General features: G+C 40.8%; 1 protein-coding gene across 5 annotated transcripts in view; it reads left to right on the top strand.

Moving 5' to 3' along the window:
- LOC145407440 (uncharacterized) overlaps positions 1–24,871 on the top strand; it is a 296,453-nt gene that overhangs the window by 173,737 nt on the left and 97,845 nt on the right. For all 5 annotated transcript variants that reach the window (XM_080278367.1, XM_080278371.1, XM_080278369.1 and 2 more), the window contains 24 exons: positions 1,111–1,232; positions 1,754–1,885; positions 2,273–2,464; positions 3,086–3,256; positions 3,939–4,067; positions 4,796–4,918; positions 6,065–6,203; positions 6,758–6,966; positions 7,365–7,541; positions 8,658–8,841; positions 9,069–9,199; positions 10,191–10,361; positions 11,068–11,214; positions 12,210–12,335; positions 12,553–12,741; positions 14,698–14,901; positions 18,829–18,951; positions 19,470–19,622; positions 20,022–20,209; positions 20,657–20,862; positions 21,467–21,769; positions 22,327–22,490; positions 23,026–23,154; positions 24,324–24,482. In XM_080278367.1, coding sequence (XP_080134493.1) covers positions 1,111–1,232; positions 1,754–1,885; positions 2,273–2,464; positions 3,086–3,256; positions 3,939–4,067; positions 4,796–4,918; positions 6,065–6,203; positions 6,758–6,966; positions 7,365–7,541; positions 8,658–8,841; positions 9,069–9,199; positions 10,191–10,361; positions 11,068–11,214; positions 12,210–12,335; positions 12,553–12,741; positions 14,698–14,901; positions 18,829–18,951; positions 19,470–19,622; positions 20,022–20,209; positions 20,657–20,862; positions 21,467–21,769; positions 22,327–22,490; positions 23,026–23,154; positions 24,324–24,482 — 3,971 coding nt within the window. The remainder of the gene's footprint in view (positions 1–1,110; positions 1,233–1,753; positions 1,886–2,272; positions 2,465–3,085; positions 3,257–3,938; positions 4,068–4,795; positions 4,919–6,064; positions 6,204–6,757; positions 6,967–7,364; positions 7,542–8,657; positions 8,842–9,068; positions 9,200–10,190; positions 10,362–11,067; positions 11,215–12,209; positions 12,336–12,552; positions 12,742–14,697; positions 14,902–18,828; positions 18,952–19,469; positions 19,623–20,021; positions 20,210–20,656; positions 20,863–21,466; positions 21,770–22,326; positions 22,491–23,025; positions 23,155–24,323; positions 24,483–24,871) is intronic.

The raw sequence follows: 24,871 nt of genomic DNA on the forward strand, positions 1-24,871 counted from the left end.
TTCCTGAGTTGATTGAAATCGTCTGGTTTGAAAATATTAAAGTAAAATAACAAAAATGAAAGTTCTCGTCGTGAAGGGGTTAAGTCGATATAGAGTGGCGTGCTAATTTAGCAGATTATGTACACGCTTTCACATTCTCTCTCTCTCTCTCTCTCTCTCTCTCTCTCTCATAAGAATTAATTGGTGCTTTCGGTGTTAGAGAGGAACGCCTTCACGCGGTGGCACTGACAGCCGTTCTACTCCACTGCCCATTTTACAAACCTCCCTCACCTCCCGTCGTATCCACCGAAAGGAGGATGGTGGACTGTAGAATGGTAACTTCAGCCTACATCGCTCTAAATTTACGTTCAGATGAGCCTGGACACACACACACACACACACACACACACACACACACACACACACACACACACACACACACACACACACACACACATTGCAGACTTTGGAGAGGGGTTAAGAGTAAGGCAAGGTTAAGTTCAACCCAAGAGTGTGTACTCGAAAAAAAAAAAAAAAAAAAAAAACCACATATGTCATCCAAACTTGGTGGAAGGATTGAGAGTCACTGAAGGGGGTGACCTGTTGTTTTTTAGAGCAACAAGGCAGAGGTGAAGGACACTTGGCAAGATCAACTTAATCGATTTTTATTCGATTTAGAGCAGCTGTTGTCGAAAACTGCAGGGTAAAGCAGGGATAAAGAGATTTGATTTTGAGCTGTCATTCAGAGATCAAGGTCACAGGGAAGCATCAGATGTCAGGGTCACAGGGTAAGATCAGCTCGAGTTTTTAGCGGATTTGGACCAAACTTGGTGTAAGTGTTAAAGGTCAGGCAAGGATGAAGTATTTCGATTTTGAGAGCAGTTGGTTGAAGGTTAAGGTCACGGAGCAAAGTCAAATATTCAGCCCTTAGACCAATGAGTGCGTTTATTTTTGTTGCCATAGATACATTTACCTGTACAGAACATTAAGATTTATTCAGTCAAGCACCAGAAGCTTCGTGTCATTTGATCGACTAAATCAGTAGATGTTGTTCAGCATATAAATCTCCCATTCAAAATATTAATACAGTTTTAGCGTCCAGAGATTATCAGTAAGTGTCTTTGTCCCCAGCTTGCTCCCAGATTGAGCACTACCTGGAGTCCCTGCATGACCGTCGACGCTTCCTGGATGGCCTGTTTGCTGCCAGGAAACACCACCTTGAGCAGTGCCTTGCCCTTTGCCTCCTCTACCAGGTAAACTACAGGAAAACTGCTGTCTGACGAAACCAGGGGACTTATTCTAGGCAGCACAGGAGGTTTTGTACCACCTTATCCAGTGGTTTAGTTTGTATATTGCACCTTTACATTCTCTTTTGTTTTATGTAGCAGTTTAATATCAACATAGTGTTCATCAGTAGCAAAAAAGGATACTTAGAGAAGGGTAATGTGCAGGATAAATTGATTATAAAAGCTCTAGAGCCACATAGAATACAATCCCATAGTCGATTTTCATTACTTTATTCTTGAAACAGATTTTGTGAAGGTGAGAGAAAGCTCCTGTTAAGTCCCTAATTGACCTAGGCTAATTAACCTAACCTAAGTTTAAATAAGGATGACCTAGCAGCATATCATGTATTGATGCTGTGTTAGGTTTTCCCATGCTTCAGTAATCATCTGGAGGTACCAAGAAAGAATCTATCAAAACATCATTGTAGTGAAATGTTTACTCCAACAGTAACATTTGGCCTGACCTGACCTGATTTGACCCCCCACAGGAGCTGACCGAGGCTGTGACCATCTTGAAGAGATATCGTGATGAGGTGTCCCAGCATCAGGCTCTGGGAGACTCTCAGAGCAATGCAGAGATCCTTCTTCATGATCACCTCAAGAGACAGGCTGCAGTCAAAGTGAGTATTTGCTTCTCGTTTATTTACTCATTTTTTTAAAGCATTAGAATGGACGTAGGAATGAGGAGATTGAAATGCTTTGGGCCTGTCAAGAGGATTGACTAATGGAGTAGGTGAGGAGGTGTAGAAGTATTGAGGTATCTGGCTGCCAGTGGAGAGGTAGATGAAGGAAGATACGGGATAAACTGGTGTGTGCTGAAATTAATTCTGGAGGTATTATTAGAGAGCTGCTTATATTGGTTTGTCCACATGAAAACAACCCTCTAAAATACCAAGAAAGAAGTAGAAAATATATCTTTATACTGAGGGGGACATGGAGATTGTTGATAACCATTACAGTACTCATTTCATTTCCATATACTGTAATACCATTTCCTCAATCCACAGGAACAGCAAGACAAGTGCATCCATCTTCTCAAGACAGCTGAGAAGATGGCCTCAGAGGGTCACTATGCCGGGGTTGAAGCCAAGTCACGTGCGTACTCAGTGTTGGAAGCGGCCACCGCTCTGCACGAAACCTGTGACACGCGTACGGCACTCCTTAACCAGGCCATACTCTTCTTCAAGCTTGCCCAGACTGTGAGTTGAGGCGTGGGAAAGAAATAAGGGACAGATTTGTGTCTTTAATTGTAGAGGGAGTTATAAAGACAGATGATCAATTTTAGCAGTGTTCCAGTCAAACTTCTAATTGTGAATAATAAATCTTTGTCATATTTAATTATCTTTTGTTGTTGGCAGTGTTTTCAGCTTGGCTTCAACAGAGCTGCATATTAATCAGACCCTGTCATCGTTTCCTAGTGCGCTTTCATTCCATACTAGCATCCACTCATGAGAAGTAGATTATTGTCAGACATACAATTTCTTTCGAACCATTGTGTGCCAGTTTGAATTTTTATCAGCGTGCTTAGCTTTTTCTGTTGTTGTGTCATTCTGTGACATCATGTTGTTTTTGTTGTTTTGGTCTTGGACTCATCTGGACATAAAGCTGGTGGACTGCAGGTTACAGTTGCCCTTTTCCTGCAGTCCACTATCCTCCTTCATGAGATAGGGAGGGAGTTGAGGGACATTTGTATAACTGGACAGCGGAACCACTCAGTTCTGTCAGTATCACCATGTAAAGACATCCCTCTCCAGCATCTGTGTAACGTTTTATGAAACACTTCAATCTTCACCCAGACTGACAGCAATCCCATCTTACAGGCCCTCACAAAGCTGGACCAGGCAGAGGTACAGGTTGCAAGTATGACTGGTGAAGGGGCCCAGAGACTGTCGCAGGTGGTAGGTGTGGTGGAAGAGGCAGTCCAGCCAGCACTTATGGAGGGTTATGCCATTCTGGAGGTCACAGGAGGCAGGAACCAGCCACAAAACATGGTATGGTAGAATGAGGTTGGGTTTATCCTTGAACCATTGTCATCATCATTATCATCTTTCATTTGCATCATCTTCATCCTCTGTCCTCTTCTTATTTAGCATCTTCATCATCATCATAGTAGCTTTATTTCCCACTAATAAATGGGTTGAATAAGATCCACAAATAGGAGGAGGAAACATTAAAAGTGGAACTATTATAGGTCAGTAGAGTGCCCAGTGAATATGTTACACATCCATTCACTCATCATTCAGTTCTTAGGTTTTATACCATGTGCTAATGTCTTCAGGGGATAAAGGCATTGTCTCTGTTAGGGGACTGTGTTGAAACATTTAGTACCTTGTGATATGATGCCCTTCCTGGCATCAATCAGTGGCCCTTGAGTGGGATCAGACACATAACCCCTTGATCAGTAGCATGTGCTCGAACCTACAAGACCAGAGCAACTACACGCTGTATTCATCAACTGTGCTACTCCTCCATGCACTGTACATGCATTCTTAGTCACATATCAGTATATCGTTCTTATTATTAGGTATGTCAGGATTGTCAAATAGGTTAGTTTTCTGAATATAATAATTACTGTATGATAGTGTTCATGATGATAATTATACTGTTAATGATGTTGACAGTGCTGTGTTAGGTATCCTCTTTTCCTGATCACCATCTCCATCTTTTTCCCAGGGAGTGTCTGCAATGGTAGAGGAGCTGGAGAAGCGGCGAAGTCACCTGTCATCAGTATGTGTGACGTCAACAGAGCAAGAACTTCAGCGTACAGAGCTCTCCAATGCATTCCTTGAACAGTATAATGCCGTTAGTATTTATTTTCTGTTTACCAGGTGTTTCAAGTCAGGACAAAGGGATGGTATGTTGTTTTATTTTCACATTCATATTACAGTATTGTGGTAGGTGGTGGCAACCATCATCCACTCACTTGATGTAGTGCTGCCTACTTCCTTAGCTTTTATCATTCTTTTTCTGTGCCTGCCCTCCTCTCGTCCTATTTCTCCTATCTTTCCTGTCACTTCTTATTCCTTTTCTTTCCTTTACAGGTGGCTTTACATTGAGTGACAAGCCAAATGGTTTCCTGTAAGCCAAGAAACCATTTACAACACTGGGTGGTAACCATATAACCAAACTATACGTGCTCCTTACTTGTCAACAAGTGGGTTGGTGGAGGGTTGGTGCCCCTCCCTGTAAAACAACTAACTCAGTGTCAAATGGCCACCCTTTGCGGGATTGTGGTGTCTGGCAGTAGATAGATAGATGGATATTACAGTATGTGTTTCTATCCAATACTAGTTTTACAAAATTTTCTGAGTGAATATATACGACAGGATACAGACCTGATTCTTACCTTACTTCATCTTTCCCATAGTATCCATGAGTGTTTGGTGACATTCACAAATGTTTGCAGTTCAAAATTATATGTTGCTGTATCTGTATCTTTACACAGGCCCATATCTGAGTATCTGAGTCCATACCTATCCCTCTTATTGTCTTACCAGTTGCCTGCCCCTTATGTACCTGGTAATTTTCAGATTGAGTCATGGTTGGTTCGTATTGGTGACGCCTTCCTGCAGGGGCATCAAGACCCTGGAGGCTCCCTTAGTCTGGCTAAGGACTTCTTACACCTTCACCAAACTCTTAGCCATGATGTTCAGGTGAGCATCATCATCCTGACCTTTTTTGTGATCATGGGATGAGTGAAGTAGGGTCCAAATAACAAGGAAGGAGAAAGTATGAAAGTAAAACTGTCAACAGCATGCCCAGTGAAATGGGCCATACAACCATTCACTCATCACTCAAGCCCTAGAAATTTTCAGATAAAGTGATCCTGATAAGATATCTTATTTTTATTACTACCTTGGGGGTAGTTGTTGTAGCCCCAGCTTCATATGCCTGTGAACGTGATGAACTGCTGGCTGAAATTTTTCTCCTGCAGTCCACCACCCCTCTTTCTGGGGGCAGGATGGGAATATAGGGACATATTTATAACTGGGCAGCAATGCTGCTGGCCTGTATAAGTGCCACCATGTGAAGGTGCCCCTCTCCAGCACCACCACGGTGGTAAAATGTTGCTGCAGGTTTGGTATTAGTCATATAATCATCTCTCTTAGGCTAGAAATTCAGCCACAAGTACTGTGTAATCAGCAGAATAAGTCCTGTCACCTCTTCTGCTTTTGTCCTCATTGTGTGAGGTGATTCTCCAGCAGCCTACACCAATGACACTGATTTATGCCCAGATAAGGTCACCAGTGCTGATTGCCGCAGATTTCACATGTCCATGGAGGGGGAAGTAAGAGAGGTACCCAAACTCATGTGGGTGATAGTACAGTGCATAGAATCAAAGCTTATGCTTAGACTCTCACGTTGTTATAGCTCTTGTTGCACATCTGAGACCTCTTTTTTTCCCTACAGTTTCCAGCAGCTGTTGAGAAGTACATAGGTGTTGTTGTTGTCATGTGGTTAAGAATCCATTCCATACAAAACAGCATCTGCAGCATGACCTTATTTAATCCCCTGCCTATACAGTAGTGACATTTTTAAAATTCTGTTCTGTATGCTGGCTAATACCAGATTATTTTACTTGGCTTAAGAGAGACATTTAGAACTGGTGAGTTTAGATATAGCTTTCATTAACCCCTTTACTATAGTAGCTTTCTCACAAGCTGAATATAATCATCAGGCAGTAGCAAAAATAAAAGATGAGGTGTTCTAGGGTTGGTGGATGGAAGCATGATATGATTTAATTTGTTTGAATTTGATGTGATTTGATTTGATTTAATTTGGTCTGATCTGATTTTCAGGAAAAGAAGAAAGAAATTGATGCTCTTGAGAAGTTCCTGGAAAAATTGCTGGCAGATCTACCAGCAGAGGAAGGATACAGCTACGAGGAGAAGATGAAGGGACTGAAAGATCATTGGGTCAACCTCAAGAAATTATTAGGTTAGCTTAGTATTATTTTTGTGTATCTGCCAGTCTGTTTTTCTGTTGGTCTATTTATTTGTAACTGTCTAATAGCTGAGCTAAACAATAAATGTCTAATAGCTGATAAATATAGAGTCTGAAAGTATGGTTGAAGATGAATTTGAAGAAGATCCTTTCAACAAAAATGGGAAATGAAAAAACTAGAATGTGTTTAGGAATTTTGTCTGTATACAGGACAGGAAGTCCAGGCAGTTCCAGTTTGTGGTAGTGGATTTAAAGAATAGAAATGGTATGGAGGGCTTTAGTAGCTATACAAAATATTATCTTGAAGGTTAGGAAATTGCATCCACATTAATGTATATTAAAAAAGGTGGCTAAACACTCCATGTTCTGAAATATGGATCAGAAACCTGATGCATAAGAAAATCCTTGAAAAATAAATTAAGAAGTGTTCAGAACAGGCTAAAAGAGTCATCATAAAATCTTTTAAGTAATTTTCTTCTACCTTCAGATGATTATTCTCTGTTTAAGATAGGTCCTTCAAGCTGAAGGTGTAAAATAAACTTTCACAGATAAGAGACTCATCATCAGTGAGAAGTATGTCAAGTTCCATGAGGATGCTGAGGCACTGAGTTCCGGGTTTGAGGCCTTTGAGCTGTTGGTGAAGGATCCCCGGGGAGAGGGTGTCAAGGGAGATGTGGAGGCCAAGTGGGGTGAGCTGCAGAAACAGTATGCCAACCTCTGCAACACTGGCAAGGCATTCTGTCAGGATGTCAGGAATGTGAGTACTGAAAGTCAGATATTTATTCATCCACTATCCTGCCCTGGCACTTTGAATAAAACTGAACTTTTTCCTTTTTGCTCAGTTTGTTTCTGGAAGGTACAGCTTTTCTCCACTTGAAGCAAAAAAGTTTCTGCTATGTTCAAAAAATGGAAACTTTGTTTTCTTTCATCTAAATAAAAAAAAAAAAAGAAAAAATTCTACATAGTGCACCTTTGGTTTATCTTCTCTGCATTAAAGGAAAAAGTTCCATCTTTTGCTTTATTGAAAACCTTTGATGACTTTCTTTTTCTTTTCTGTATATATGTGAAGAAAGTTAGTTGTGGTAACTTTTCCATTTGTTAAAAAAAAAAATCCTTTCCCTCACATCGTACCCATTATGCACTCTGTGTTCCTAGGCGGAGGATCCATACCTTGATGCCAACCGTGCGGTGCTGTGTGTGGAGAGCATCTTGGAACACCTGGGCAAGACTAAGTTGGTCATCACTGACCTCCATACCCACTACCACACCAAGATCACCACCACCAAGGAGATGTTGGTGCTATTCAACAACTACAGAGACAACATTAGGAAGGTCAGTGACAGAAATAATTTTGTACAGGTACAATAATATGCAGAGTGATTTTGAAGCTGAGAGACATAGGCATGATATATTGTGGGTATGCATTTCTCACTGTCATACTGTTTGAGAGAATACTTTGATTTAACTGATGAAATTTGCAAGGAGAATTTTAAGCCTGTCAGTCCGTATTTTTTTTATCATTTTCTTGTACCTTTGTCATAACATCCCTGAGCTTTCATTATCATGGATAAAATTAAAGCAGGATTAGTTTGAAGTCAGGATTCGTAGGTATACATTATATCTTGCTCTTTGCCCATACTTGTTTGCTGTTTTTGGCCTAGGGGTTTTGTGATGTAGCATATCCAACCATGTGAGGTACCAACCCAACCTTCTGAGGTGAACAAGGCAATATGCAAATAAGGAAACAGCATCTTTCAAAATGTATGCTGTAGCTGTGTTGGCCCTAGGCAAAAAAAATAAATAAATAAAAATAAAAATAAATGAAATGAAAAATTAATGTGCAATAATAATATACAGGGTGTCCAGGGAGAAACTGACACAACTCTGGGAAATGATAGATGAGAGAATTCTAAGCAAAAAAATATCATATCAAAATGTGTCCAAATCTCAACCGTTACAGAGCTACAATTACTTATGACCTTATAGGTAAATTATGAGGGAGACCATTTTTGCCCATAAGGTCATAGATAATTGTAGCCCCATAATGGTTGAGATTTGGACACATGTTGATATAGCACATTTTTGCTTAGAATTCCGTTAGCTATCATTTTCATTTTCCCAAGTTTTGCCCTTTCCCTCCAAAAAAGCTCCGACATGATTACATGCATCAGCCTTCTTCACTCTCCACGCTGCTCAGTCTCTGGGAGCCTCCCTGTATCTGTCTGTCTATATCTATCTATATCATATGTCTGTCTGTCTATCTATCTATTTGTCTATCTATATTATCTCTCTCTCTCTCTCTCACTCTATCTGTCTGTCTGTCTGTCTATCTATGTCAGTCTATCTATCTATCTATATATGCAGTATATACAGTAACAAGTAAATCATGGTGTATGAGATGGAGTCCTAATATGGGATGGCATCCCATCATGCCCTCGTATTATCCAGATGCGAAATGAGATGGGTGAAATGGAAAGGAGCTTCTGTCCACTACTCCGGGGTAACCTGAGTGACCCTGAAAGCATGGCGGCCACTCTGGAGGAGCGCCTTAACATCTATGTGGCTGCTGTGAAGAAAACACAAGAAGATATACAAAACATGATCACGAAGGCTGAGGTCGTTTCATACAAAGGTGAGTTGGCAATTGTGAACAATGTAGTAACAAGTTAGTGCTTTGTTGACTGTAAATGAATGGGCATTGAACCAGGTGGAGAAATGAAGTAAAAAATCTTCAGGGCTAAAATGAGTTAACACAGGTTAATGGTTATGATTGAGACGAGACTGATAATTGTAAGGATGTAGGTGGGAATGATAATGAAGTTACTGATGATGATAAACATAATTCTGCTTTGCCTACAGGTGATGAAGGTGGGCAAAGGGATGAAGTCATTAGCTCCCTTTTACAACTGTACCAGAACCTTCAGAACAAGGCCACAGAATACCAGATCTTAGGACACATGCTCATACAGTGGTGCAAGAATATTGCTGAGGTGAGTCATGCAATTAAATTACAGTATCATTTAATCCTTTGTTTGTGACTTAATAACTTTGTATTTTCTTTGGCCAGTATAGACTTTGTAAAGCTCTTAGGTCAGAACACCCTGTGGTCTACACACGATAGTTCAAGTCTCAGAGGTGGCCTGAGATCATGTTAATGCTAATAGGGGCTTAAGTCCTAACTTAACTTTCTTGGACTATGATAGCCTAACCTCAGGTCCCTATGCCCTGAAGGGAGCAATATGGGATTGTCTTTTTCACCAAAATGATACCTTTTATTATTAGGACTATCCCCAGACACTTTTCTCCAATTCAGGAAGATTCAGTGCAGTAAAACATGAAGATATATTATATGAATATTGCCCTTAGTCTGCTATCCACAAACTCTGCATCTTAGGTTAACTGGCACCAAGTGATTTTATTTGGCTTAAGGAAATGCCTCAAAGCCAAAGCCAGCGCAAGGAAATCTTGAATCCCCCACAAATTTCTGACTCTTGAGTGACAGGAGGTTTCCCCAGTGTCAAGTAAAAATCATCTAGTGTTAGAGGAAAGTGCATGAATTGTTATTGGCAGTTAAATTTCAAGATGGAGCCTGTGTAGGTATATATCTAAGGGATGGTTGGGGTTTATTGCTCATGTAATGCCACTGAAGGATGAGTGAGGCTGGGTACTCTCATCTTACATGTCAGGACCAACTTGCCTAGCCCTGGGCTCCCATGCATCTCATGGGGCAACACAGGATTAGATGATGATGAATGATGAAATATTAACCTGTCATGCAGTGTGGTAATGTCCAGATTATTGAAATTTGCTCAGTTTTGGTAGGGTATGGTTAGGATAAGCATTAAGAATCATGTTTCACCAGTGTGCAGGATTAGGGTATGTAGTACCAAAGTACAACGTTGCAACAATTCTTGCTCATATTATACTGTGTTCCATAATCAGACTTACTCATATTAATGCATTGTTGATTAACTTTCGCAGATCCATCGTACATGTGACAAACTGGAGTCTCAGTTTGGTGCAGTGAGCCTTGACATTGGAGGTGTGGAGGGTCAGTTGCGTGAGCATGAGGCATCTAGGCAGGCAGTGATGGAGCTCCTCAAGTTTGCACAGAATGAAGCCGACTCAATCATTACCAAGCTTAAGGAACAGGTAAATATCGGGAACTGTGTATTTTCCTTATTTTTTGGCACCTATCTTTTGTGTAATGTTTAAGTATACTTTGGCCTCATGCCAGATAAAAAGGATAATAAAAAAAAAAATATTTTGATTATTATGCTTGTAAGGTGGAGTTATGATTCTGAAGGCATGAATGACAGGTGAATGATTGTGGGGCTCACATCGCTGAGCATGTTTGATAACTCTCCTAATTTTAAGCATTCCCGTTCCATGCTATTTGATCATGCTTCACCCCATTTTTTAGGTGGGACTTAGGATGTGTATGGTGATTTGTTTTCTAGATTCACCCAGGATTTTGAAGGCTTGAATCTGTGAGTGGGTTTTGTGGCCCATTTTGCTGAGTTTGTGCTTTGACAGTTTTCCCATTTTTATGCCTTCTCATCTTTGTTTCTGGATTTTACCTCATCCAGTCTTGCATGGGAATATGGGTTTGGATGATGAACTGTGGACAAAATAGGAAAAATTAATGTTGAAAAGGGCTACTTAGAACAAAAACTTACTTACAGCTTGCTGTGTTCAGGTGTTTCAGTTAGTAAGAAAACAAGAATCTAGAAAGGGTGGCTTAGAAGATCCACACTATTACCTGCTGTGTTCAATGTTGTTCCCTGTTGATAGCAGGAAAAGAACATCAGAAAGGCAACTTGTAAAGAAGACTTACTGTGTCAATTGTTTTGTCCAGTGTCCTCCCGAGGCAGCGGCTCAGGATATAAACACGATAGAGGAGTTGTTGACACGACGTGGGCAGGAGTTCGAGAAGGTATGGACACAACACCAACACATGCTGGAGAGGCAGCTCAAGCGGTCGCAGTACCACGTCGATCTCCAGGTACGCCACATGGCACATAACTGAACCTTATAAACAGTTTGAGAGAAAAGTTATCCGCTATTCCTCTTTGTCTTTTTCACACTTGAGGCATATCCATCACTTTCCGTTATGATATACCATATTACTGTATTGAAAACCATCTGTGGACAGAAAAACACACCAAACTTTTCTGACCTTTTGAATATTGGCTAGCAAAGGAAAGAGCAAAGTATGAGAGGTAATACAGATTATGAGGCAAACTTCTGACCCTAATTAAGCATTTAGATTTTAATCCTTTGCCAGGTAGTCTTACCTTTGTCACAACAATCATGTCTTTATTCTTGCTAACACCAGGTAATTTTATTCATTGTAAGAGAACCATATTGCACTGCAGAGGTTAATGAAGGCTATATCTAAACATTCAGTTAAAAAAGTCTGTCCTAAGCAGAGCAAAACCACCTGGAGATAGCTCGAATAAAATAAAGATGTCATGATAAAGAGTCAGTTCGAGGGGAAGGTTTGAATCCCTTACATGAGTGTAGGTTCTTTGATAATTTAAGGCTACCTGCTGTATTATGGCCACCATCCCATAAGTGTTCTGGATTATGGTAATATTACCTTGTAAGGGTTTATATATTGAGCTTGTAAGGGTTTATATCTGAAGCTGGGTTGGAATTTATTGCTCACATAATGCTACTCAGGGGCACATGAGGGTAGCCACCCTCACCTTAAATGTCAGGACTGAGTAGGCTAGTCCTGGACTGCTGTACTCCTGATGAGGCAGAAAAGATTTGGTTTATGGATGGATGTATGGATTACTGACACCACCATGCAATTTTAGCATAGGAGAGGTCTCTGTTGTTGAAGAAGTAAAAAGCTTTTTCCATTTACCCCATCATAAAGGTGAGATATTATAGCCATTACCATACATTAATATTCAGCTCAAAGGTGAAATGATAAAGATAGGTTCAGAAGTGTCAGTATGTTATACTAAGACATGTGACTGAATATTCCAGGTGATTAGTGACCAACTACGTGACTTGAGTGAGCAACTAAACCGCATGAGAGGAAACTATGGTGACTCTCTAGGAGCTGCCAGGGGTATGCAGAATGCGTTTAACCAATTCAAGCAGACTGTTGATGTAAGTACTGTGCATTTTTATCCTAATGTTATAAACTATTTGTATCATGACATGTAGAACGTATAAAAAGTGTTGTGTGAATCATCAGTGCCTTTAGGATATATTGCTTGTAGGTTTGATATTCAGTTTGTAAGACAGGATAGAAAGGAGAGAGATGCATTCTGTGTTATTTTGAAGCATCCATTGACTTTAATAATGTACTGTACCAATATTCCAGATGCTAGAAAAACGCATCCAGACATTCGTGTCAACAGCAACCAAAATGCTGGGACCTGAGGATGACTCAGGTGAAGTGAAGGAAGACTTGGCCGAGCTTGAAAAGAAATGGTCAACCTTCCAGATGCAGGTTGGCCAGTCTCAAAAGTCCATTGAGCTCTCCATTGTCTTCTACAAGCTGGTGGAAGAAGTAAGTACCTTTCTGTTTTTGAAGAGGTGTTGGACTTAAAATTATCTTCTTTGAAGAATTTTGCAGCTCATTAACCCCTAAACGCTGGACCTTTTTTTAACTCCATCGTCCTCTCCTTATGAGCATTTACCTCCAAATAACCTTTTCTGAAACCTTCTTATCTTGGAAAGTATGGCAGTTAGGAAAATAAATTAAAGACCATATTATTCACCAACTCTTCTTCTTGCGAATGAAAGCGTCCTCAGGTCATGTCCATGAGTATGGATGTGAAGATGAGTAACTTTTGGTGCTTGAAGCGGGATATCTTTGTGTTTGTGTGCATGGCCCTGACTTGCCATAACACATACTTTACTACTTATGTTCTGTAGCATTTACTTTACTACTTATGTTCTTTAGCACTTGGTACTCTCTTTGCACTTGATATCACATTTACAGTTTATATCACGTATTTTGCATAATAATTTCAGGACCAAGAAAAATACAGAAGTTCAACACAAAACATTTTCTGTAGGTGCAACTTAGGTTTTCTTTCATTATTGCTAGAGTGACTCAAGATATTTACAAACTCATCTTCACTTACCAGCTTTGAACTTTCATTATGACTTATAAAATACAGACAGACAAACACGTCAGTTGCATATCAGGTATCTTTGGGCAGAGGCTTGGCAGGGGTGGATGAGGCAAGGGGTCCTCATGAGGCGGGGGCAGAATTGTACGAGGAGGATTCTGATGACATCGCTGTGCACCTGGCTAAGTTACTGAGGAGACTGAACCATGCTTGTGTTAGCTGGTGGGAGTCTCTCTTTATCCTTTGGTGACAGGATCATAGGGTGGCCAATTCAAACTGTGGTGGGGTTGCATTTGTGGTCCAACTGACACCTGTTGTTACCCATGCACCTCTTGAGCGTTGGTCCCAACCAAAGCTCGGCGCGTAAAGATAAAATCCTTGAGATGCTTCATGTGATTCCAGTGGAAGTTCATGTGTTACATTATGGTATCTGTCATAGAGTTGCAGTGAGTCCCAGAATGAGATGCTATCAACTCCCACTATTCGCGGGTTTGCATGTTCGTGGATTTTTCTGGGAAATTATTTTAAAAATTCATAGGAAGATATTTCCAGCTTTTGCCAAAACATCAGCTGTTCCTAATGGTTCATAAATGATTATTTTGCATGTTTTCCATGAGAAATATTGTCCTATACTGTACAGTTGAACTGTGCAGTTACCCTGTATAGGTATGTGCTGTTCAGCACAGGGCAAACTCATCATCATCATCATCATCATCATCATCACATGGGTGAGTACAGTACACTGTACCCAGAAAGGCTTGTGTATCATCCTGTACTATACTGTCTTTTTAGGAAATATTAATGTGCCACAAAATGCTTTTGCAGGTCTCATAGTGGGTCTGTTGGTATTGGGAATAGTTAAACAGTAAAATCAGTGATTTTTGCGGAAGGCATAGATTAATCGTGGATTTCACCCATTTGCAGGGGAGGTCTGGTGTGTAACCCCCTTGAATAGTGGGGGTTGACTATACTGCCATTTTTATCCCTTTCCTTGGGGGAAGCAGCCTAGGTATATAGATAGATAGATAGTAATTGAGTTCATTGATATCATGCACATGTGATTGACTTCAAAATTTTTTACTGTAATACTGTGTATCATAGATAATACAGTACATGCTATTAGTTATGACCAATCCATTAAAAGGGATGATACAGGGTTGAATCTCCCTCGTTGAGAGGTTTAAACTATACAGGTACCTCTTCTGTGCATCATATGAGGGGTTGTCAGGAGAATGAGTATTTTACAGGGAAGGACTCAATATCTTCAATTAGCTGTCCACTCAGAGATACAAATTGAAGCTCTGTAAATATATGTCATGTGCCATACACAATAGGTTTCTGAAGTTTCTTGCCCACAGCACCATATCACAAATTTATCTTTGTTATAGGCAGAGGACTGGTTCAAGCAAGGCAGCAAGCTTCTGGTAGAGGTGGCTGGAGAGTCTGCCAATATCCAAAGTCCAGAACAAGCGGACAAACTCAGAACGCGCATTGAGCATTTCCTGCACCCGGGCGAGGAGGTCCAGCAGGCCAGGATAACCAAAATGTCATCCTTGGGGCTTCAGTTGTATGGGGATGCCAAGCCTAAGCAGGTGAGTGGAATGAGATAGGACTTAAATTATTATTGATGTCACAGTAGGTGGGTGAGAAATACCAAAATACATCCCTTAGCTCCTCAGCTGATAATTTATGTGTACAGATTTACATTAGCTTTTGCAGAGTAATGGAGATCAGTTTATATAGTTTGTTACAATTCTGCTTTGTAACTGTAATTGTATATTAGGAATAAATTAATTCAGGAGTGACGTTGAATACAGTACAGTTAGCTGTGAATGAGAAATTATTAACTTACCATCATTCTTATGCAGCGGTTCCCATTCACATGGGATGGGAGAGGTGTGTAGCAGGGCTTTGTATTTTCTAAGGGAACAAGAATTAGAGAATGGAAGCCCCATGTAAGAGTACAGTCTTCTATTCTGTGCATAGAAGGCTTGGGGTTGCTTGCAGTGCTGGTTTACCATGTCTATGCACTAGTACAGAAAGGGGAGGTTATTATTTGACCTTTCCCACCCTATTTATTTGTCTTTTGTGATGCACAGAGAGTAAGAAGATAGTAACTTTTCACTCCGGTCCAGTGATGAATGAACACTAAAAAAAACCCCTACCCCCCCTCGGGGTAGGGTTTTTTTTCAAGAATACTCCCCCAGTATCCCTGCTTGTCGTAAAAGGCGACTAAAAGGGTTGGCGGAGGGTTAGTGCCCCTCCCTGGAAAACAACTAACTAAAAAAACAAACAAGAAGCCTCGGACAAGGACTGACCAAATGATGACAACCCAGGACCGAACAAAGGACTTGGTAATGGGTACATGGAATGTAAGAGGAGCGAATGATGAGGTGAAAGAGAGAGAGATTGTCCAGGTGCTTGAGGGTGCGAAAGTGGATGTATGTGGAATAACTGAAACAAAATGGTGGGGAGAAAGTGTGAGAGAATGGGAGTATGGATAGGGTATATGTGCAGGAGTAGGTGAGAATGAGAGGGCAAAGGAAGGAGTATGTATAGTTGTGAGTAAAAGATGGAAAAAGAGCATAAGACAGTATGGATCAGTTGGGTCAAGGATTGTGTGGGTAAAGTTGAAAGTCGGAATACAAATGTGGGTGATTGTGTGTGTGTATACGCCAATGCAAGATCGTGCTAGAAGAGTGAGAGAAGAGTTCTGGACAAATGTAGAAGTGTGCATGGAAAAGTTTGGAAGGAATGAGAGAGTGTTTTTGATCGGTGATATGAATGGTAAAGTTGGGAATGTGAAGGTGGATGGAATAGTTGGTGAGTGGGGTGTGCCTGCTGAGATAGTTGAGAATGGGAGTGCATTAGTGGACATTTGTGCTGGGAGGGGGTTGGTGATAGCCAATACCCTCTTCAGGCATAAAATGATCCACAGGTATACATGGCGAGTGATGAGAAGGGTGGGTGGTGAACTGAATGAAAGGAAGGCAATGATTGATTATGTGTGTGTGGATGAAAGGATGCGAAGATGTGTAATGGATGCAAGAGCTTATAGAGGTTGGGGGAGTGGACTTTCTGACTACTACTTGGTGGTGGCCAGAATTAGAATTCAAGTAAGATGGAGGAATGGAAGAAGGGAAAGACGAGAGGAAGGAGTAGTTGCAAGGAGAGTGGAAAGGTTACAAGAGGATGAGAAAAAGGCAGAGTATAAGAGAGAAGTGGAGGAACGATTGGGCAAATATGAATTGGAGCAGATGGGAGACGTGGAAGGTGTGTGTAGGATATTTACAGAAGAAATATGTGCAGCATGTGATGTGGTGTGTGGAAGGAAGAGAAGACGGAGGGGGGTGCAAGGAACAGCGTGGTGGACTGAAGAGGTGAGACAGGCTGTGGCCCAAAAGAAGAAAGCATACAATGAATGGATGAGAAATAGGGGCGTGGAAGAAGTTGAGAGGCGGAAGAGAGAGTTATATGTAGAAAGAAAGAGAGAGGTGAAAAAATTAGTAAGAGAGAGTAAGAAGAGAGTGGATGAGGAATTTGGAAGGAATTTGAGTGTAAAGTGGAGGGACTGTAAGAAAATGTTCTGGAAAGAGGTGAAAAGAGTAAGACAGGGTGGAAGTGAAGTTAGGAGGGGAGTAAAAGATAAAAATGGTAGATTACTAGTGGAGAAGGGAGAAAAAGTGAGCAGATGGAGAGAACACTTTAAGGAATTGTTGAACATAGAGGATGGAAGTAATGCGAGTATAAGTGGCTGGGGAATGGCTGGGAGAAGGAGGGAGGTGAGAAGACAGGAAGAAATCAGTAGGATAGAAGTTGTGGAAGCAGTGAAGAAAGTTAAATTGGGGAAAGCCCCAGGAATTGATGGAGTGTGTGGTGAAATGCTGAAGCATGGGGGAGAGATAGTAGTAGAATGGATGTGGAAGATGTGCAGATTGGCCTGGGAGGAAGGTAGAGTCCCGGAGGATTGGAAGTCAGGTATAATTATTCCCTTGTACAAAGGAAAAGAGGAAAAAGAAGTGTGTGGTAATCACAGGGGCATTTGTCTTCTTAGTATAATAGGAAAAGTGTATGGTAGGATACTTATTGACAGAGTTAGAGAAAGAACAGAGAAAGTAGTTGGAGAAGAACAGGGAGGCTTTAGGAAGGGAAGAGGTTGTGTAGATCAGATATTCATTCTTAGATCTTTAGTGGAAAAGTTTCTAGAGAAGGGAAAGAAGTTGTGTGCGGCTTTCATGGATTTGGAGAAAGCATATGACAGGGTGGATAGACATGGATTGTGGAAAGTGTTAAGAATATATGGAGTAGATGGGAAGTTGTTGAATGCTGTGAAGAGTATGTACGATGGTGCGAAGGCTGCAGTGCGTGTGGATGGTGAACTGAGTTTTTTCTTTGAAAGTTGGGTTGAAGCAGGGATGTGTCATGTCTCCATGGTTGTTCAATCTGTACATGGATGGGGTAATAAAAGAGGTACAAGGTAGGGTAGTGGATGTTGGAGTGGCCCTGGTGAGAGAGGATAGTGTTTGGAAACTCCCTGTACTGTTGTTTGCAGATGATACTGTGTTGCTGAGTGAAGACGAAGGGGAGCTGCAAGGCTTGGTGGATGAGTTTGGGAGAGTGTGTAAGAAACGGAATCTAAAGGTGAATGTAGGGAAGAGTAAAGTGATGGTCTTTGAGAGAGGTGAAGTCAGTGAATGTACAGCGAGGTTGGATGGTGAGGAATTGGAAAATGTGAGTACGTTTAAGTACTTGGGTAGTGTGATGAGTAAGGATGGAGGTTTGGAGGGTGAAGTGCTTGAAAGGGTACAGCAGGGAAGAAAGGTTGCTGGTTCTTTGAAAGCAGTGATAAGAAACAGGGAAGTGAGCATGGAAGTGAAAAAGTTACAACATGACAGTATTGTGATACCAACTCTAACGTATGGAAGTGAAGCTTGGACGTTGTCGGAGGGACACAAGTGAAGAGTGAGAGCAGTGGAAATGAGTTATTTAAGAGGAGCCTGTGGAGTCACATGGAGAGACAGGCTGACGAATGAGGATATAAAGGAGCGTTGTGGTGTGGATGTGGATGTGATAGGAAGCGTTATGAGGAACACACTGAGGTGGTTTGGCCATGTGGAGAGGATGGAGGGTGAAAGACTGACGAAGAGAGTGTATGTGAGTGAGGTGGAGGGGGGAAGAGGGAGGGAGGCCGAGGATGAGATGGAGGGATGGGGTGGAGAGGTATATGAGAGAGAGGGGTGTGAGTTGGGAGCAGGGCAGTGAAATGGAGGGGGACAGGGCAACTTGGAGGCGATTTGTTTGTGGCCACCCCAAACGGGATTGAGGCGTCTGGCAATAGATAGATAGATAGATAGATTGTATGGCCCATTTCATTGGGCATACATTTAGTAGTTTTCCCACTTTAGTGCTGTCTGTTTCTGGATCCTGTTTTGTTCATTGGGAATAGGAGTTGAGATGATGATGATGATAAAAAATAGGACTGAAATTCAGGAATACTAATAATTTACCTTTGTTTACAGATTGAGATTGTAAGTCATCAGAACACACACATGATTGACAGTTTTCAGAGAATCATTCAGAGCCTGAAAATGATGGGAGAAAATCTGAAAACAGCTGAGGAGCACAGAGAAAAGCAGAAGAAGGTGAATATGAACAATAACTTACTTATGTTGCTGATATTTTGAAACACTGTACAGTAGTTTGCCTTATGTAAGTAATATGGATACTGTGATCATTACAGTAACCTTTGGACTGTCAGTTTAACCAGATTTTTTTGTTTTCTGTGAAGAATTGAATTTGTGGAAATGCTGTCTTTTGCAAATCTATACCAATTGGAAGTAGCTTTTATAGCTACACAGAATAATAGTTAAGAACTACTGTATTTACCATACTCTGTTTGTGAAATACTGGCAGAACATTTGGACAGGCAATTTGCACATTAGAGAAGGAAGTGGTTAAAAATTACCCAACTATTTGTGTACTGTTTGTACAGTACTGTAGATCAGCAGAAACAGGTGGATCAGCTTATAGTTAGTGAAGGATCGTTAATGGCAATTTTTCTGTAGTTCATTGTGAACATGAATTTTCCCCCCTGCCTAAAAAATAAAATAAATAAAGTGACAGTACAAGGACTTACAACATAATTAATGATATACTTTAGGAAAAGGAGGAGCTAGCAGCTTCCCTTGAAGCAGCTAAGGCAGAGGCAGAGGTAGCGAGACTGGCTGCCATGGCTGCGGAGGAAGCAAGAATGGCAGCCGAGGAAGTGGCAAGAACAATGGCCATACCGATAGAACCGATAGTGCCAGAGAGGGTTAGTATCAGTCATTTCTCTAGCTTTAAGTGGCAGCCCTGTCTTGAACATGAGTTTGAAATTCTGAGTTGTGACTTTAGGTTTTCAAATACGGAATGCTATCAGGATTGTAAGTCAGTCTTTAACCCTTAAATATTTTGGACAACTGTAGCTTAGACTTGGACCCATACACCTGAAACAGGGTAACATGGGATTAACTGTTGCTGTCTTTCTCAAAGTAAAATGAGTATACTTTGCATATAATTCATAACTAGTTAGTATAAAATTTAGTGTAATTTACAGTATACTTAATTTTCTTGCTTATGACAGTAATTGTTACTGTCCAGGTACTATATTTAATTTTCTAATGTATGACTATAATCTTCTTCTGATTTTCCATTATACTGTACTATTCATTAGGTTGAAATAGAAATCCAGACGGAGGCCATCCCACTACCACCGGAAGAGCCTCCAAGACAGGAGGAGACTCCACCTCCAAAGAAGGCCAAACTAATTGATGATGAGCCACAGCCCATGGCCCCTGTCTTCCTCACACCATTGGTTGGAGCCACGGTTACTGAGGGAGTCAAGTTTACATTTGAGTGCAAGTAAGTATGTAGTGAAGTGTAAGAAAGTTGATGTACCATGGTGCTGTGAGAAATGCCTTCATGTGGTGGCGCAGATATAACTGGATGGCATAGTTGCCCAGTTATACAAACATCCCTCAACCCTCTCCTTATTCCCTGAAAGAAGGATGGTGGGGAGAAGGGCAGCTTCAGCCTGCAATTCACAGGGTATACATTCACCTGAACATGGGAGTACAACAACTACAGTACTATTGCTGCTACTACCTGGAAAACTTAGTTATATTGTGGATTGCCATTTTGTGAGGTCATGAGTTGATTCTCGTCCTCACATCGTGAGTGCTGTAATCTGTTGTGTGTTCACCTATGAGAAATTAGCAGTCAGTGATGTTAAAACTTATTTGATCACATTTGTTAATGTTATTCTGCCTGGACAGCATAGCGGATTTGTTATTTTCTTTTGTATCATAGGGTTATAGGGATGCCAATGCCTGAAGTGGAGTGGCTGAAGGACAACATGAGTATCACTGGCAACCCCGACTACAAGACCAGCTATGAGGAGGGTGTGTGTAAACTCACCATTGAGGAAACATTTACAGAGGACTCTGCTCTCTTCACTTGCCGGGCTGGGAATGCTGCTGGGATTGCTGAGACTACAGCTTCTCTCACAGTCAAAGGCAAGAATACCAGACTTACTGTTGAATTGTTTCTTTAAGTTTGATTACTTTTGTACTTTATTCTTGTAGTCCACTCACTCATCCGAGATCTTTTATTGCCTATCAGGAATGTATGAATCTGGGACTAGGCTACTCAGTCCAGACATTTGAGGTGGAGAAGTGCCCAGTTGCTCTTCTGAGAGTGACATTGGGTTAGCAGTAAATCTCAGCTACCTTTTATGTTTAATCCATTATGGGTCATATATGGTGGAGCACCTTAATTCATTAGATCTCAAGGTATCATTCTCACACTCAGAGGCAGAAATACCAGACTTACTGTAGACATAGTCCTTCAGTACAGTAGCCTTTTTTTTTTTTTTTTTTTTTTTTTTTTTTTTTAAAGTCAAAGGCAATACTTGACTTGCTAATCCTTTATTTCATTCACTATGATAACACCTTGTTATAGTCTTGCTTTTGCTGGACTGTTTTATTCAGCATAGCTCAAGACCTACCATTATGAGGGGATTAAAAACATTTCCACTTCATCACCTCTTGCTGTGAAGGAGTTAATGTTGCACTGTTTATATATATGATATCAGGCTAATACCATAGCTTGACCCAACAGAGGCAGAACCTGTTGAAGTCATGGCACCTCCAGTTTTCACCAAGAGACTCGTGGACTGCTCAACACGAGAGGGCTCCTCCTTCCAACTTGAGGCCACAGTTGAAGGCCATCCACTCCCTGTTGTATCCTGGGCCAAGAATGGGAACTGCATTGATGAGTCGCCAGATTATGTCATCACTTATAACAATGGTGATTGTGTGCTGAGGTTCGAGGAGGTATTCTTGGAGGATCAAGCTGAGTATTCATGCAAGGCCACCAATGATCTAGGTGAAGATTTGACAAAGGCGAAGCTCACTGTGACAGGTAAGATTTTCTTTTTTTTTTTGAACTACTGTATATGATGCTTTTGCCATATCTTACGCTGATGAGCTATTTTTGTGATTGATATGATCTAACATACTGTACTTAATATTTATATTGAAGAAGGGACTGATTTGTACTATTTCAGTGATCTTTGATATTAGTTTGTTAACCTGAGTGTATCCTAGCAGTGAACTTCATCATTGGTACAGATGTAGTTGCAGGTTTTATTGAGGCTAACACCATTTCATTTTTATTCATTTGAGTGACTGTGTAGTGGTTAAGAGAAGAACTGTTTTGCTTGGCCTTTTCATTGTCATTTTTTCACTAAGGTGTAGTATTTAGGATAACAGCAGTATTTGTTCAGCTGATAGAAAGCAGTGAAGAGCTTAAATCTGTGAGAAATCTGAGCAGTCAAAATACTAAGAATTATCTTGATTAACTTTTAAGCTTCAGTGGATGTAAATACATTGAAATTATTTTAAGCTGTACTTCAGGAAATGTTGTTCATGTGAAGGAAATCCTAGAAGTCAGATGATTAAGCAGTGTTTTCATTGCAGCTATTGAAGTCACAGAGAAGCCCAAATTTAAGATGCCTCTGAGCAACGTGATGGCTAGAGCAGGTCAGAAGTTTAAGCTGGAGTGTCATGTGACTGGCCTGCCAACCCCAACTGTTACTTGGTTCCATAACAGTAAGCCAGTCAAGGAGACACCAGACTGCAAGGTGAGTTTTGGTGCTGTGAAGGTGGATATTATTGCTCTTGTAGCTTCCTCATCAAAATGAATGTGGTGGACTGCAGGCTGAAATTGCCATCCTCCACTTGAATGACAGGGAGGGAGTTGAGGGATGTTTGTATAACCAAGCAGTGGAGCCATGCAGTTGTATTGGTGCCACTGCAAGACAGCATTACTCTTTAGCGTCAGACCTTGTGGAAAAGCAATTAAGACAGCTGTGAAGAAATTAAAGTTTCCAAACTGTTATCTGTCCCAGCCGAGGATTGATCTATTGTTCATTTGATTTTCATTCTGCTACTGTACTACTTATTCATCTCATGCCTCCCATTGTTTTAAGGTACTGTTAGTTCAGTTCTCTCTTTCTGAATATACTAGGGGTCAGAATTTGGTGGATTTGAATAGATTTAGCTGCATATTTTTTCTTACTCACCAGATATCTATTTATTTTTTGTTGCCAAGTGGCAGCCTTGGAAATACATCAGAATAGATTTAACTGTTTTTTTTTCCTTATTTCCTCTAAACAGATTGCATTTGATGGCCAAGTTGCAACCCTTGTCATGTCTGAGGCTTTTCCAAAGAATGCAGGAACTTACAGTGTGGTGGCAAAGAATTCAGCTGGAGAAGCACAGTGTTCAGCCAGTGTCTCTGTCAAGGCAAGTATCTAATTTCAGAGTGTTATTTTATTTATTTGTCTTTCCTTAGCCAGATGCCATAATCCCATAAAGGGTGTCCATTTGACTTTGGGTTAGTTGTTTTATGAGGAGGGACACTAACCCTATGCCAACCCACTTGTTGACAGGTAGGGAACTCATTTGGGTTGGTTATATGTATGGTTACCATCTAACCTTATAATTGGTTTCCTATGGAAACCATTAGGCTTGTCACCCAGTGTAAAGCCACCTGAAAAGGAAAGAAGAGAATAAAAAGTGAGAAGAAAGATGAGAGAAAGAGGAGGAGAGGAGGGCAGACATAGAATGTTAAATGTGAAGGATGAGAAACGCAGCATTACATCCAGCGAGTGGATGATGGTTGCCGCCACCTTCCACCTTGTAATTTTATAGCTGGGTATATTACTGATTATGTAGATTTTTTATATCGTGTCCATGTAGTTAGGGGAACTGATAATCCTGTTCGTAGAATTCATGTGTGGATGTGATACGTAAGACCTCCTTCTTTCCTGATTCGTGTCTCAATACAGATCAGAGACCAGTACTGTAGATCTTCCATGTCAGTAGCTAATGAAAAATGTATGCTTGCTTGCATTAGAGGTTGACTATTCTACTCTTAATGTTTATAAGCATCTGTGTACAATATTATCTTTGTAGGATATATTAGCAGTGGCAGCAGTAACTGAATCCAAGATGCATACACCCTCCCAATTTTTTATTAGTATCTCGTGATGTAGTCTCTAATATAATTTTTTAAAAAGTCCATATCATGAGTTTTGAAAAAACCATGAGTATACTAGGTCCATGTTATCAACTGCTTTAAATCCTCATTATATGCCGGGAATGGTTGCAAAATATCACAGCCCTTTTTCATACAACTAGTACTGTCAATTGAGGAGAAGTTGATGCATCAGTTTTATAGGTAGCAGTCATTTTGTAATTTACAGGGTCTTTTATAGGTTTGATTCCCAAGACATGACAGGACACTTTATTGCAATATCGCATAATACCATCAGAGGGAGTAGGCTGGTTACCTACCCATTAAGAGACTGGATTATGGAAACTTAGCCTTGGGCCCCTACACCTTGAAGAGAGGTAAACTGGGATTGGCTGTTACTGTTATCATATACCAGTACATTCTGTTTATGGAACAGGGCCGCATACCAACTGAGACCAGTGACTCGGAGGTGACATCTGACATTGATGTTGAGCCGGTGAAGCCATCGATACAAATGCCACTGAAGGATACTACGGTCAAGGAAGGAACCACTGCCAGGCTCGATTGTGTCATTGTTGGCCAGCCAGAGCCAGAGGTTAGTATAGTTGTATAGTTGTGGCAGTAATGTTAGTGTTGGGATATTCAGCTCTGAGGTTCTTTAATTAGTTTAGTTCTGATGTAGGATCCTTTCATCCCCTCACAATACTGAATGTCTTAGTTGATGAAAGGGTTAGAACATGGCTTAAGCCTGGTAAATGCTTGGTGCTATAAATACTGTACCTGCATAATGATATACCTAACCCCTTCACTATAGTGGCATCTTAAACTCTGTTCTTCTTCTTGTCAGATGAGTTTATTCAGCCAAAGAAACAACCCCTCATAAGGAAGGAGTTCAGAACAGTCTCCATTAACCCATTCACTACGGGGAGTTCTCCTCCAGGTTAAACAAAATCATCATTCAGCAGCATAAACATAATAAAATTG

The sequence above is a fragment of the Coenobita brevimanus genome, chromosome 73 (genome assembly GCF_032717465.1).
Source record: "Coenobita brevimanus isolate Jiangsu-jjx chromosome 73, ASM3271746v2, whole genome shotgun sequence".
Taxonomy (NCBI): Eukaryota; Metazoa; Arthropoda; class Malacostraca; order Decapoda; family Coenobitidae; genus Coenobita; species Coenobita brevimanus.